The sequence below is a fragment of the Corapipo altera genome, unplaced genomic scaffold (genome assembly GCF_003945725.1).
Source record: "Corapipo altera isolate COAL_440 unplaced genomic scaffold, ASM394572v1 2, whole genome shotgun sequence".
Classification (NCBI taxonomy): Eukaryota; Metazoa; Chordata; class Aves; order Passeriformes; family Pipridae; genus Corapipo; species Corapipo altera.
Genome location: NW_020884890.1, coordinates 8,352,930 through 8,366,856, shown reverse-complemented (window position 1 = coordinate 8,366,856; position 13,927 = coordinate 8,352,930). Strand labels below are relative to the sequence as shown.

The window sequence follows — 13,927 nt, the reverse complement described above, 5'->3', positions numbered from 1 at the left end:
TTTGTTTTACGCATACTTTCAGTTTTAGGCCATTTCACAGCAAACTGCTGTTACTATCTGTTTAAATGTAACAAAGCAACTAAGAACTCCAGACTTTTGACCAACTAATCTGTCAGCCTCCCATGCAAAACAAACAGCATTTACCAAATGGGACTAACGTAGGGAATCCAACAAAATGATGGGTGTAGTTCAAACACTAAATTATAATCTCACTTTTAATAGGTGATCCATTGTATGTGGTACTCATGACAGTAGTGCTACTTTTAGCTATGGGCTTTGACACTGAATAGTAACAGTTGGTGTAAGAAATTCTATTAAAAATAATTTGCAGGAAACAAACTTTTGTTGGTAGTAAGGTATAACTGAAGAGAAACAAATTGGTTATAGACTTCTCCTTGGTCTCTAAGTTAAATACAAAAACACAGAACCATAAACAGCATTTCTCCAGTGTTTTCCCCCCCTTTCATTATCTTCCAGAAAAGCTGGATATATTTCACCACCAGACAAATCTCTACTGTCCATTGCAATATTTAGTTTTTATTTTAAACATTTAAGATTAAAAAGCTATTCTCCCACATTAGGCAGCATAAATAGGGTAAAAGCATCAGTTTCCTATTAGCTTCATATTATGGAAAGACAATATAATGTATACACAAATTGTTGTGATATAAACTGGTTGTAATTTTTCAAAGCTAACTAAAAAACAATACAACAATGAGTAGAAGTTTCCCAGATAAATTGTGATGTTTTATCTTCATACTGTCTCCAGTTCAGAATAATCAGAGGGCACTTAATAAAAACATTTACATCAGAACTCCCACTCTATCTCTGACTTCCCAAATCGAAGCACGTGTACAAGTAGAACATGTGGCCAAATGGTATTCTGAAAAGTCTGGCCATTAAGAACAGTCCTAAATCCTCAAATTCTGCCCAGATAAGAACTGCTGAAGAAAAAAAAAAAAAAAAGATACAACTTTGGAAACTTGTATCCTCAGTCTCTTTTCCTAAAGTACCTTACCAACTCTGAACCTTTTCAAAGTTTCGAATTTTGCTTTCAATACCAACCCGCTACAAGCAGAATGGGTGCCTTGTCAGGATGAAGTTCCATTTGTCGAGCAATCCATGGCCCATCAAAATGTGCATACCACCAACCCTTCTTCTTGTTCTGGGGGTCTTTGTACTGGTCCGCGGGGCGGATGAAGGGAATGCGGAAGTAACGCTGTTGTCTGTTCATTTCAATCTCTTGCTGTCTGCTCGGTAGCTGGGCTGTTGGGTTCTGTTGTGCTATCATACAGAAGAAAGCCCCAAAAATAAGCAAAGAAAAAATTAGAGAACAAGAAAGCCATATTACTACTTGCTTGATTAATCAGCAAATCTAAAAAAAAAAAATAAAACCAAAACAACTAACCAAACAAGAAAACAAACTAAACTCCAAAACCCAAGAGATTCTCTCTAATTCAAGGTCAGCTGAAGTCTCATCAAACCTAAAAAGTACTTCCATCTCATATAATGTGTGTTCTGTAAATCACAACAGCTACAACACTGGTCAGAAAAGGCTCATGTTAATTATTTTATCTATGTGTTCCTTAATGAAATGTTTAGACAAAACAAAGCAAGTAAAATAATGCACTCTGCTTTAAATCAATATTTAAGGTAAAACTTCCCATATAAAATGTCTAACAAACCAGAAACACTCATCAGTAACGGCTTTAGTTCTGTCAATCTCTTTGTAAAACAAGATCAAAGTGTAAAGCATTTAAAGTTACAAAACACAAAACATCACTTGAAGATTTTTGACAGTCAACACAGAAAGGTGTAAAATATTGTTAGAAATTACTAATTTGTTAATAGAAATGTTGACAACAAATACTGCTTATCACAAAGTTGCCACCAAACATACCTTTCTGCCTAGATTATTGTGTGCTAAACTCTGGCATCAGAACTACTTTATTCTTTATTTCAGACCATTAAAATCAACCAAGCAAACTTCTAAAGGGGACAGAGTTATATGAAGTTTTTTGAAGCTTCATATATATTTTTGGTAAATATTTTCTGTATGCATTTTTGGACTCTCTGAGTTCCACACATTTCAGTTTCCAGAGAGAAACTTTCTTTAAAATGAAAGCTCTCTCTATGTTAATTGATCAATTGATCCAACTTCCTGACGGTATGTATACACTATCATAATTAGTTTTAAATAGTAAATGCTCTTACAAGTAAGATCCTTTCCTATACTAACTGCCTCCTGCAAAAATTTGGTACGGAACTTGTTTTAGTGGTTTACACCACCACTGTTACATATACCCTCTTTAAGAAACTCTGCATGTGGATCTGTGTCATCTCTACAAAAGAGAGTCAGTATTAACAGTTGCATGTTTCAGCATAAAGAGAAAAATTAGAAGTGAATTCCATTTTTGTTCAGTGTCTACTGAGCAGCAAAGATAATTTCTGAGCTAATATTTAATATGAAAAACAACAATCGCTTTTAATAATGTATTTTTACAATCATGAAAAAGATTAATATAAATCAGCAACTGCAACTTGAAATTTCTTCTGCTTTGATTCAAGCAAAAATAGTTATTCTGAGCCTGAAGAGCAGAACCTTAAAAAAATACCATGTGTTATACATAACATATATACCCTTTTTTCCCCCATGTCTGCATAAACAAAGAGAAGGAGAAAACCAGTATTTTAACAAGTGAATGCTACTTTTTTACATCGACTCTGATAAAACATGTACCTTACAGGAAGACACAGTTTATAGGAAATTAATACTATTTTCTACAAATTGTCTGAACACCTATCTGAGTAGATCAGTGCTTTAGTATTGTCAAATACCTTTTGCACTGCAATAATAATTGCTAAGGCTCCTTTCTACCCCTACGCATATCTACATCCAAGAGCAAATCTAGAGGACAGGAACACTAAGTAGCCAATATAGCCTCTGTTTCTCAGTGCTATGGAACTGAATTTCTTTATTCAGAAGAAACCATCACCTGAATGTTAGTTTATGTGCTAGGAAAATAGCTGTTATATTAAATTGATTACAGAGTTTTGCTACAACAAAAAGCCATATGCTGACAGTGAAAAAATATTAGAACAAAAAAGTTATTTTGTAGGGGGTATAGAAAAAAATGGGAGATTATATCTCCAAATAACCCACATAAAAAGGTTATTTCATTCTCCCCACTACCGCTCAAATGGGTAGGATTTCATGAAGAGAAGTACATTTGTAAATTACTAGAATAATGTATAATTATAATCGAATGAATAACATTGCCAAATTGTCAAATAGATTATTCTCACAATTAAATTCTATGTACAAGTGTAGCAAAACACTGGATTAATTAATGTTAGTATCAAGCTGTCAAGTCTTCCTATTCTTCAAGGTTAGCTTAAATATCCATCTCCTCACTTACTTGAGTTGCTCAAAAATGGTGCAAAATCTGTGAACAAATATTACATGTTGAACAAAACATAAAAGTGCTGATCCTTTAAAAGTTACTGTTTCATTACCTCAACATTTTTCACCAATGCTGATGATATACAACCAGGAATTCTAGTTGCAAAATAAACACAGATACTAAGTATTTCTATTAATTTTGTACTTCTATTTTCATCAGAATTTAATCTTGAAATTTATTACTTCTATAATTTGTGATGCCAGTTACGAAAACTCAGTAGTATACATGCTAAGCACAAATTGCTGTGACAAATCCACTCCTTAATTAATGTAGTACTTTTCATTTTTGATATTTCTGCTACAAAAAATTTTCCAAACCTCCGGAATACTGAATCTGCCTATTCCAATAATAATATACAAACCAGTGTTTAGCTTCTATACTGAACGTATTTATTTAATTAAAGGATACCTGTAAAATTGTATTACATCAATGAAGATATGGAAAGAAGAAACTGCATCATTTGAAGTACACATCCACTGACACCTGAAAGTCTTTTAGCTTTAGCACCCAGGAAATCAGAATCCCTTCTTACAACCTGCTCAGATCACTATAATACATAGATGTGAAATGCCCATGTAGTATAATTATTTGGAATAGGAAGAATCATTCTGACATTAAGAGTCTCTATAGGTTACCATCAATTTCTTCTGAACTGCGATGTCCTTTTCTTCACAAATATGATGCCGTATTTCAAAAAAGTAAAAAAATGCTGTAAATGTCTGAATACATGGGATGAGAACATGAGTACTCCAAGCTTTGTGTGCACAAATCCAAAGATTTTCTGCTCTTTGATACTTCCCATCAGCAATACTGTGCATGAACATGTATTTTATCCATTTAGCGCCACAGAGAACTTGTGAACTCAAACTCAAAGCAATTTACCACTTTGTAGAAGTGCTTCAAGTGCCTTTTCCTGCCATTTCAGTCATTAGCTTTCTTAAGCACTTAAAACCACATTACTGGGTACAGTCACAAGGACCCATTCTTTACTAATATCTTCTCCAGGGGTTCAGATTTCACTTGCCATATATCTGTACCAAAGTTCCCTGAAAAGCTCAAATTCTCAAGCAATGCACACTCAGTAAATGAATGAAGGGGAAGGAGACAACTTCATACATGAACTGAGAGAAAGTAGGGCACCTGTATTCCCTGAGATCTTTATCCTCCATGTCCCAGGACAATGCTCTAATCTCAGGCTAAGAGGACTCTGGGGACAGCACTTTCTCTCCATCTTTCCTTTCCTCTGCCTCTTGCTTCAACTGTATGGCAGGAACACAATCCATTCTGCAAATGGCACTCCAGAAATTGGGCACTGAATTTTCAGTCTGGCAGTATTAAACATGGCAACTCCTACACTTTCTTGATGAGCTTGAAAGGCAGTCACTTATTAGTACATTGCTTTGACAATAAACATGCATCTGTGAAACCAGCAGAATGAAGGACTAATAAGAAAGCAGAGACTACACAAAATCCCTTAAGCAAAAATTGCACTCACAGAATTTTTAAAAAGAGAATGTAAGGTAATGTACATAAGGCTTACCATGATGTAAATGATAAATCAGCACCTTTTAAAAGTATCTATATTTATATATAAATAGCTATATATTATGAAATAATATTATGAAATAATATTATGAAATAATAAAGTAGCACAGCAATGAACACTTAGCAAAAATGCCTATATCAAGAACGAATTTAAACAGATGTGACTTGGATGTAAGAAAAGGTTTTAGGGAGAACTATTCAACACAGTTATTTGGGCCTATTAAAGTATTTTAATTTCTGCAAAGTATTTGCCAGTTTCAATCTTTTCAAAGTAGCTACCTTAAATAGACATAAAAATACTCTTAAAACCCCCAAGAATTTCCTTCAACCTAGCAAACTCAAAATTGATTCTAGAAATGTTTTCTTTAGAATATGGCCACAAAAGTGATTATAAACACAAAATTATCTCTCCTCACCATAATCTGTGACTGATTTGGGAGCACGCTGTTCTGTTTCTGCATTGCGTTTCTTATTCTTGGATTTCCAAGCATGATACACCTTTAGCCTTCGGTGGAACTCTTCTCTGCAAGCTGCCAACAGTTCAATATCTATCCCAAAAATGAGGAGGGAAGGGATGAGTGAGAAAAATCAGAAAAATTATTTATTAAATGCTTTTTTATATTGATAGGTATATAATTTGAGATCAAGCTGTAACACTAATACGCTAAAATGTAATATAATAAACTTCATTATTTGCAGCACAGGGCCTGTATTTTATGGCCCAGAAATTACCTCAGAGTTTCTTCCTTTAGAGTAAAGGCAATCCCCAAAGCAACTTTTTACTGGGGGATTTGGAGCAGTGAAATGCGACAAAACTCTTAGTTCACTAAATTTGCCAGTTGACACTATCACAAGACAAGCAGTACAGAAACATAAAATTTCACTGCTGAACTTTATTTCTGCAACTGTAAAAAAGAAAACCAGGAATATGACTGCTCATATCTAGGTATATATACTTGCATATTTTCATTTTGCTGAATTTCATTATACAAAGAGAATGAATGATCTCAAGGTTCCTTCCTTAGTCATCTAAGAGTACCCAAACTGGCTTCACTAGGGATGAACACACGTGAGCACCAGGTATTACTGCAGCACCTAGTCAGGTGAAAACATTGCTCCAGTCTTGCATGTGTAAAAACAGCATAAGAGAATGGATTTGTTTCCAATTTCTATTCAGGGAAAAATAGAAGGATCTTAAATCAGAAGTTAACCAACTGCTTTCAATGAGAAACAGGAAGAAACAGTAGTATCTAATAAAGGAATAATTCTTATCTGTTTCTATCTTCAGACTGGGGGAAAAGTAATTAATGCCCCAACTGTGAGCTTCCCAAAAGAAGTTGGAAAAATTAACAAACAATCTGAATATCCAAGATAGAAAATATTTTATGCTGTGCTTTATATGATATATTTGCTTTCTTTGTGATCTGATGACAGCAAGAAGTGATAGCAAATGATTTCTTAGAACACACAAATTCCAGGTAAAGCACAATAACTATTATTCCCTTTGTGGGAATACAAAAATCTGAGACAATTTATTTAAGAAATTATAATACATATTTCATGGTCCAAGAGTTTACTATCATAAATATATAATCACTAAAAGAGAAAAAAAAAATTGTTTCCTTAATATGTAAACATTTATTGCTGCTTTTGGGGTAACAGAACTTTTTAAATCAATTTGTTATTAATTCAAACCTGAATAAAGTTTTTATCAGTGTTATAGGAAGAAAGTAACATGCAACTGCAACTTGACCTCTTTCTCAAATCAGAAAAAATTCCACTTACCACAGGATGTATTGATTGTATCGCGAAGCTCTGCATATTTCCACTTACTGAGATCATGCTTCTTAGTACCAGCAGCAGCTTTTGTGGCTTGCACTGCAGGACCCCTAAGATTATTTAAAAAATATATATGTATTTTTTCAAGTATTAAACGGGAATTGTTGTAAGAGATCCCATGATCAACACTGCATTACTCTTATTGCCACAAAAATCAGTAGCAAACAGACTGAATTTAAACGCAAAATACCACATTATTTTCAAGATGTTCATACTATTAAGAGAAAATTAAAACATATTTTATGTCCAAAATCACATTGTCATCTGACAGGCCTCCTAGAGATTAAAAGGAATTGTCATTAATAGTGCTTATATGTGAAAAGGTGCATGTTCTATCTCTGTGTATCTCATCCCATGCTGATATGCATTTTAATTAGTACTAGCCAAGATGCAGAAAAGAGACAACAAAGAATAGCCATAGACATTTTTAGTTCCATTCAAAAAACAGTCAAGAAAAAATATTTCTGAAGCAGAACACGGAGAAGGAAGAAAAGGCACTTCCTCTGCTCTTTAAAATTGGATTAGGACAAAATCTTTGTTCCAAAAGTTGATGAAATATTCTGTGTCTTTAAAAAAAGCCTAATTTGAGAGAAGAAATCAAATTATTTCTATATTAATTGTATAATGGCTGTCTGAGAACAGTAACATTTATTTGGGAAGGATATGAATCCTCAAGAAATATCAAGGTAAAAAATACCACACAGAGGAAAGGCTGATTAGTATAGAGTCATCCAAACACAATTTTTTTCAAAGGTCCAAGGTATTCATCATGTAGGTAATATACAAGAAAGTCAACAGCAAATACAAGTGAGAAATTATTACTAAAATCTCCATGATCTTTAAAAGCGTATACAAGGTTTCCATGTACAAAACAAACATTGCATGTAAAGATAAATTTGAATTTTATTTTTTTTTCCATAAATATGGTATGGATAAGAAGTGGAAGAACCCTCCCTTAGGAATGGCAAACCTCCCATGGATTATTTGCATATAAAAGGAGTTCAAAACACTCCAACGTTCAGTGATGATCAGCACACTGGAACACTAAGAAATTCAAAAACACACACATGATTTTACCAACCTCCACTAACGCTCAGGACTAAAAAACGTAAAGCAAATTGAATTATCTTTTGGGATCTGAGAGGATTTGTTCAGAAGAAACTAGATCTTTAACAGGACAGCAGAATTCTTGATGCAATGTCATATTAAAAAATCACAGGAGATAAAACCAGAAGAAAACAAGCCTTTTCATTTGAAGGTCTGTTTGTGTAATAATATCTTTGTGGGACTGGTACATTATTACAGTAAGTATAATCCAGTGAATACTATTTTAACATTTATTTTTCCATAAAGGTCTCGTGGTACTCTGAAGCTTGACGTTTATTTTTCCCTCTTTAATTAACAGGTTATAAACACCTATTATAACCTGAAAAATTTCTTTATGCAGATATAGCAGTTTTGAAAGCAGAGATAACAAATGCAATTTAAGTTTCATAGAATAAAACAATCTGTTTAACTAAATGTTCTTCTTAACTGCACCATCTCTTCAATATAATTAAAACTAGTTTTATTGTTGTGTCATCTTAATAATGCCTACTCATACTCCTAATCTGACTCAACACACAGCTTCCAGTTATAGTACATGAGAATTCTGACATAAAAAAATTAGCTCTGACTTAGTACTACTCATAAGTGTAAAACAGATAACTGGACAAACTCCTTCAAAATATATATTTTAATATTTTGTTATTGTTGGCATACCTGTAGGACATTAAAGGATTGCTGCTAAATATTTTCCACTGCCTGGTGTCTAAACTTCTTGAACCTAATTTAACAAATCCTAAGGATTTTCCTTATTTAGCAACACTACCCACCACTTCAAGAGTTTGCTACATAATTTAGAGCAGCAGAACTAGGCTATACAATCTCTGGTTAAACTAGTAATCTTTAAGAATCCTAATCCAATTGAATGGCTTAGTCTTTCTATTGCAGTACTACTCTGCACTCTGCAGATCACTCTTTTGTTTTCTACACGACTTTCAGCATAGCAGTCTGGCAATAAGAGGAGCATCACACTTGACAATCAGTCTTCACTGCTCAGTCCAAGAGTTATGTATTGTAAACAATATTTTCAGACTTTAAAAATAAAAAAAAATTTAAAAAAATCAGTCTCAAGTAAAAAGTTTCCAGTGTATGAAAAGTGAGAAAAATTCAGTTTAACAAGTATGCAGTAAGAAGTATTGCATTTTGAATTCAACCACAACACAGAGCTTCTGATTTTGCCCCGAAGTTTCGTCATTTTTTGTACATTAAAAATTGGCCATTGTGAATGGAGCTATGTCAATATATGCAATGCAATCTGGCCATTTCAATTTGCATACTAACTTAATTACACACAACATGGTTTATTCCTTTTCTTAAAATACCCCTGCAAGAAACAAATTTAGTTAACAGCTGCATTTCTAATTATCAATGCTACAAATGGAAAACTCATCAATCACATGAAATCAATCATCTTCAGACTATATAAAAACAGCTTAGTAGCTTGTTGAACACATGGCTAACTTTTAAAAACTCTGAACAATTTTGCTTCTTATGTAAGCTTCAGAAAATGAATGTCAAAGGTAATTTCCATCCTCAAATTGCATAAAACACTTTTTAATTACTCACTAATATGGAGGACATTATAACAAATTCTTTGAATGGAGAATTAGTATTCTAGCACCAGCTAGTGTGAGACTGTTCCAGCTGAATTGTATTCAGACCTCAACCAGTGTTCTCCTTTCCTTCTGCATTGTGCACAACATCCTGCATTAGCATTCAAGAAATCTCACAAGGGCCTTTTGTTTAGATGTCTTAAGAGGCATTTTAATATGCTCTTAACATGGTAATTTTCAAAACTGCTTTTATTTGAAATTAATTATATTTAGAATATTTTCTTATTAAAAGCACCAACAATTATGTTGACATAACTAACTTCATTAACTCTGTGCTGAATCTGTAGTAATATGCCTTTGAAAGAGGTGGAGCCCAGTGCTTTACTATCACAAAGGTGAAAAGAGAAGAAAGCTGGAGAAACATTAACAAAACTACACAAAATATCAGGCTATGTGAACTACTCTTTTTTTTTAATATAATCAATAAAAATTGTAGAAAAATAATTGCTGAAAAAAAAAAGGTGGTGATAGTGTAAATTTATCTGAAAGACATAATTTACTTATCTGTTTATCACTTGAAAAAACCCAGATTCCATTATTTTTAATTTCATAATAATTCAACCCATTTCATGTGTGATTTGTTTTTATAAAATGATTGATTCATTTCATGTCGTCCTCTCACCTACCTAGACAATATTTCTGACATTTCTGTGGCCATTTGTTCCCTATAAGAAAATTGATAAATTATCATAAACCAAACGTACTCATATAAAACAAGCCTTTTTAACTGTGAAAGGCTCTTGCCAATCAAACTGAAGTTAAATAAAGTGCACGGAAAATGGCTACTTAATTTAGATTATTTCCATTTACATATATATAAATATATATATATATATGCACACACAGAGTCCTGATTTTGTAAAGAGCAATAAATCACACAGGACAATCAAAAATGGAAGGTATGTGAAAAACCTTAAAGTAATTATATAATTATCCTTAAATAGGATATTATTAGGTATAATATATTAAAGTATTTATTAGACATAAGCAAAGTAGTGAATATAAGGTATTAATGATTTAGAGGTTACAGAAGCATGTTAATAAAGATTATTATGGAGTATTAGTATACAAGAGCACAATATCAATTTCTTTTCAATTAATTAGTAGGGGAGTTTTTTCTATTAGGGCATGCAAATGCAAAAAAATGCCATACGCAGTCATTTGTGGCTTTCTTCCATTGGCTCTGCAAATAGAAGACATATGTTAGATAGACTACTTCCCAGTTAACTTTCTAATAATCTGAAGTGGGAAAAGGTGGGTCATAGTATTTCCTGCTTTTTCACATCTTATCTTTTTTTTTTTTTAACTGAGAAACAGGATTTTTCCCTGCTCCTTTCTCATTTAATCATGAGTTAAATTATAATGAGGAAAAAATGTACAGCTGAAAACTTCCCCCACCATTTAAAAATCAGAGACTTTGAACCATGCTACTGATACATTTCTTTCTTGGATAAGCATATCACAAGAAATAACAGCAATCCTCGTGCAGCTTCTCTGGGAACAGGGTAAATGCTTCTTCATGCAAGCTGCGAAAAGACTCTGAGTCTTAACTGCCAAACAAGAAACCTACAGGTGCACATATGTAGTACTAAATATGCTACGAATTAAAACTTTTTTGGGTTGTTCCAACTTAACACACAGAACAGATAGTCTAGCAACACTTTCTCTGTGACTAGCTTCTTTTGGTGTCACATGCTATACTGTATCTTTCACTAAGTCGCATAAATTAAAAACATTACACAGTTGAAAGCAATTATCTATTATTTAACTTATTTTTTACTTAAGTGCTAAGTACTGCTGGTAATTTACCCCTAGGTGCCACAAAACCCTTATTACACATCCTTTTAAACTATGGATGAGTAATAAAATTGGATGAAGCTATAAGTCCAGCATATCCCACACAGAATAAGCACAAATAAAAATGCTGGATCTACTGCCAGAAAATTAACTTTTCCTCTTTGACAGAAGCCAACAAATATATTTTTAAAGGAACTGCTAATACTTATGTACTTTTAAATATCTATAAAAACTAATGATGAATGCTGCAAGGTATTGGGTAACAAAGAATAAAGTAGAGGCTACTCATTTTCAAATATGACAACACACAAGTACCACATGTTGCTTAAAAATAAGCATATAAAATCACGTTGTTCTTACTCTTTTCACTCCACAGGTAGCACCATACAAGAGAAAATACCCTTTTATTCATACCAATGTGTAAGCATGAAAAGATTTTTTACAAAATTGTGTGAAAACAGCATAGAACGAGTATACTGCATGAACTTAGTATGAAGGGATACATGCCTTATCTTACTACAGTGGAACTTTTACAGAAAAGGTTGTTTTTAGTGTATCATATGGTAATGTTCAAGTCTCAAATGCAGAAGATGGCTTAATGTAACTTCCTCAGACTTTAGTAAAATTTTGATTGGTATCAGTTAAAACCAGTTCTGAGAATTTATGTTTTAGTTATTAAATTAGTATTTTGTTCAAAACAATAAAGAGTTTTAATTTCAGAGAATTCCTCTAGTTTCTACATTTAAGCCAATTCCTGAAGTTATGTGAAAACCTACCCTTTGATTTTAGTAGAAGACATTGGGGCCTGGGGAAAGTTTTAGTTTGGTTTTAAGCAAACCAAAATAAAATAAATCAAAGATTAAATTAAAAGCATTCTAATCAATTTTTGAACATGCTTAAAACTATTTGAAGTAGACTTTAGAAACGGTAGGGGGAAAAAATTTGCCAATGAGACAAAAAGAAATCTCACATAAGCAGAAAAATGTATTATTTTTTCTAGATTTGTGTTTTATCAAAGGATTTACATCACTATCCTAACTTGTTCAGACCATTCAGCACTTTCCGATCATCCAAAAGAGACTTCAGTCTCCTACCGCTACACATCAGAGAGAAGCTGGCAGTCATAAAGAGTTGTGACGATGGTTAGTTCATCATCCATTCTGGGATTATACAAGAAAGACAAATACTAAAATCACCCATGAGCAGCAGGAAACACTGTGGAGATTAGAAGTTCACTCACAGAAAAAATTATTGAGTTCTCTAAGCCCTTCTTGTCGATTGCCTCCCCTTTTTCGTATTTAAGAGAACTCTGCCAGGTTGCAACACTGGAGTGACTTTGTCTTTACCTTTAAAGTATTGCACCAAAATCCAAACAGGGAAAGGCGTGAGGCACTGAAACAGGATGCCCTGTTTCAGGGCAAGGGAAGCTGTGGATGCCCCACCCCTGGAGCTGTTCAAGGTCTGGTTGGATGGGGCTTTGAGCAACCTGGTCTAGTGTAAGGTGTCCCTGCCCATGGCAGGGGCATTGGAACCACATGACCTTCAAGGTCGCCTTCCAACCCAAGCCATTTTATGACTCTATGAATTAAGCATGTTAGTCTTATTGGTGACAGCTACTGTATAACTGAGGGCAAGCCAACAACAATTTTATTGGAAGTGTCTAGAAATCAGTATTGTACATGACAAAAACATTACCCACCTACCTCAAGTAGGCATGCAGTTATTCAAAAAAAAAAAAAAGTATACATCTAGATAAAATTTGGGTAACAAAGAAAACACATCTGGGAGCTTGAAATACCATGGAAACACAGGGAATTTTCTCACACTCCTTTCAACAACAAACGGAGCAGACTAGTACTAATGAAGTCACCAATTATGTGATCATGCTCATAGGTACATTTATGCAATTTGACCAGTAAGTACCATCTTTACTGGAACTTCTAAGTTGCTTGTAAGGTACCTTTTACACATGAAGAGCTCTTGCTTTGCAGACAGGTAATGTGGATCTCTATACCAAAAGTCTAGCAATTCTTATGACACATCAAAAGTTCACACAAAATGAAACTAGTACAGTATTTAATTTTCAAATACATCTATATTAGATATATTCATTCACTTAAAAAACTTACCAGTCAGGACACAGAAATTATTATTACTGTTATTATTTCTGCCTTTAAAGAGGGATTCTTGTTTAAATCCCCCCCCCAAATTCACACTGTACAAGCAGAATCATCAAGTACTAGAAAAGGTGTATTTTATTACTACTTACCACTGAAGAAATTCCATTCCCTACTTTAAATGAGTCATAAAAATCAGAATTTAAATTGATTGCCATCCTTGTCAGAACTCAAAAAGAGAAAGAGAACTGCAATCGTATTCACAAGCAACTACAAAATTACTGATGTAGCAAGAAGCAAAATGAAGAAAGTCTTTAACCAAAAGCAATCTTTCTAACAAATTTCACAAGTTAATTTGAAAAAGATTCTAGTACACTGACTTAAGAGGTCCATTTAATGAATACGAAGATACATAAAACCAGCAAGAGTGTAGTCTTCTCAAATGGAT

General features: G+C 33.4%; 1 protein-coding gene across 1 annotated transcript in view; it reads right to left on the bottom strand.

Annotated features, from left to right (window-relative positions):
- The window catches only part of MYO6 (myosin VI), a 106,166-nt gene that overhangs the window by 3,765 nt on the left and 88,474 nt on the right, over positions 1–13,927 (bottom strand). The window contains exons 29-34 of the mRNA XM_027645035.1: positions 10,719–10,748; positions 10,192–10,230; positions 6,795–6,898; positions 5,426–5,557; positions 3,420–3,446; positions 1,066–1,284 (exon numbers count right to left, since the gene is read on the bottom strand). Coding sequence (XP_027500836.1) covers positions 1,066–1,284; positions 3,420–3,446; positions 5,426–5,557; positions 6,795–6,898; positions 10,192–10,230; positions 10,719–10,748 — 551 coding nt within the window. The remainder of the gene's footprint in view (positions 1–1,065; positions 1,285–3,419; positions 3,447–5,425; positions 5,558–6,794; positions 6,899–10,191; positions 10,231–10,718; positions 10,749–13,927) is intronic.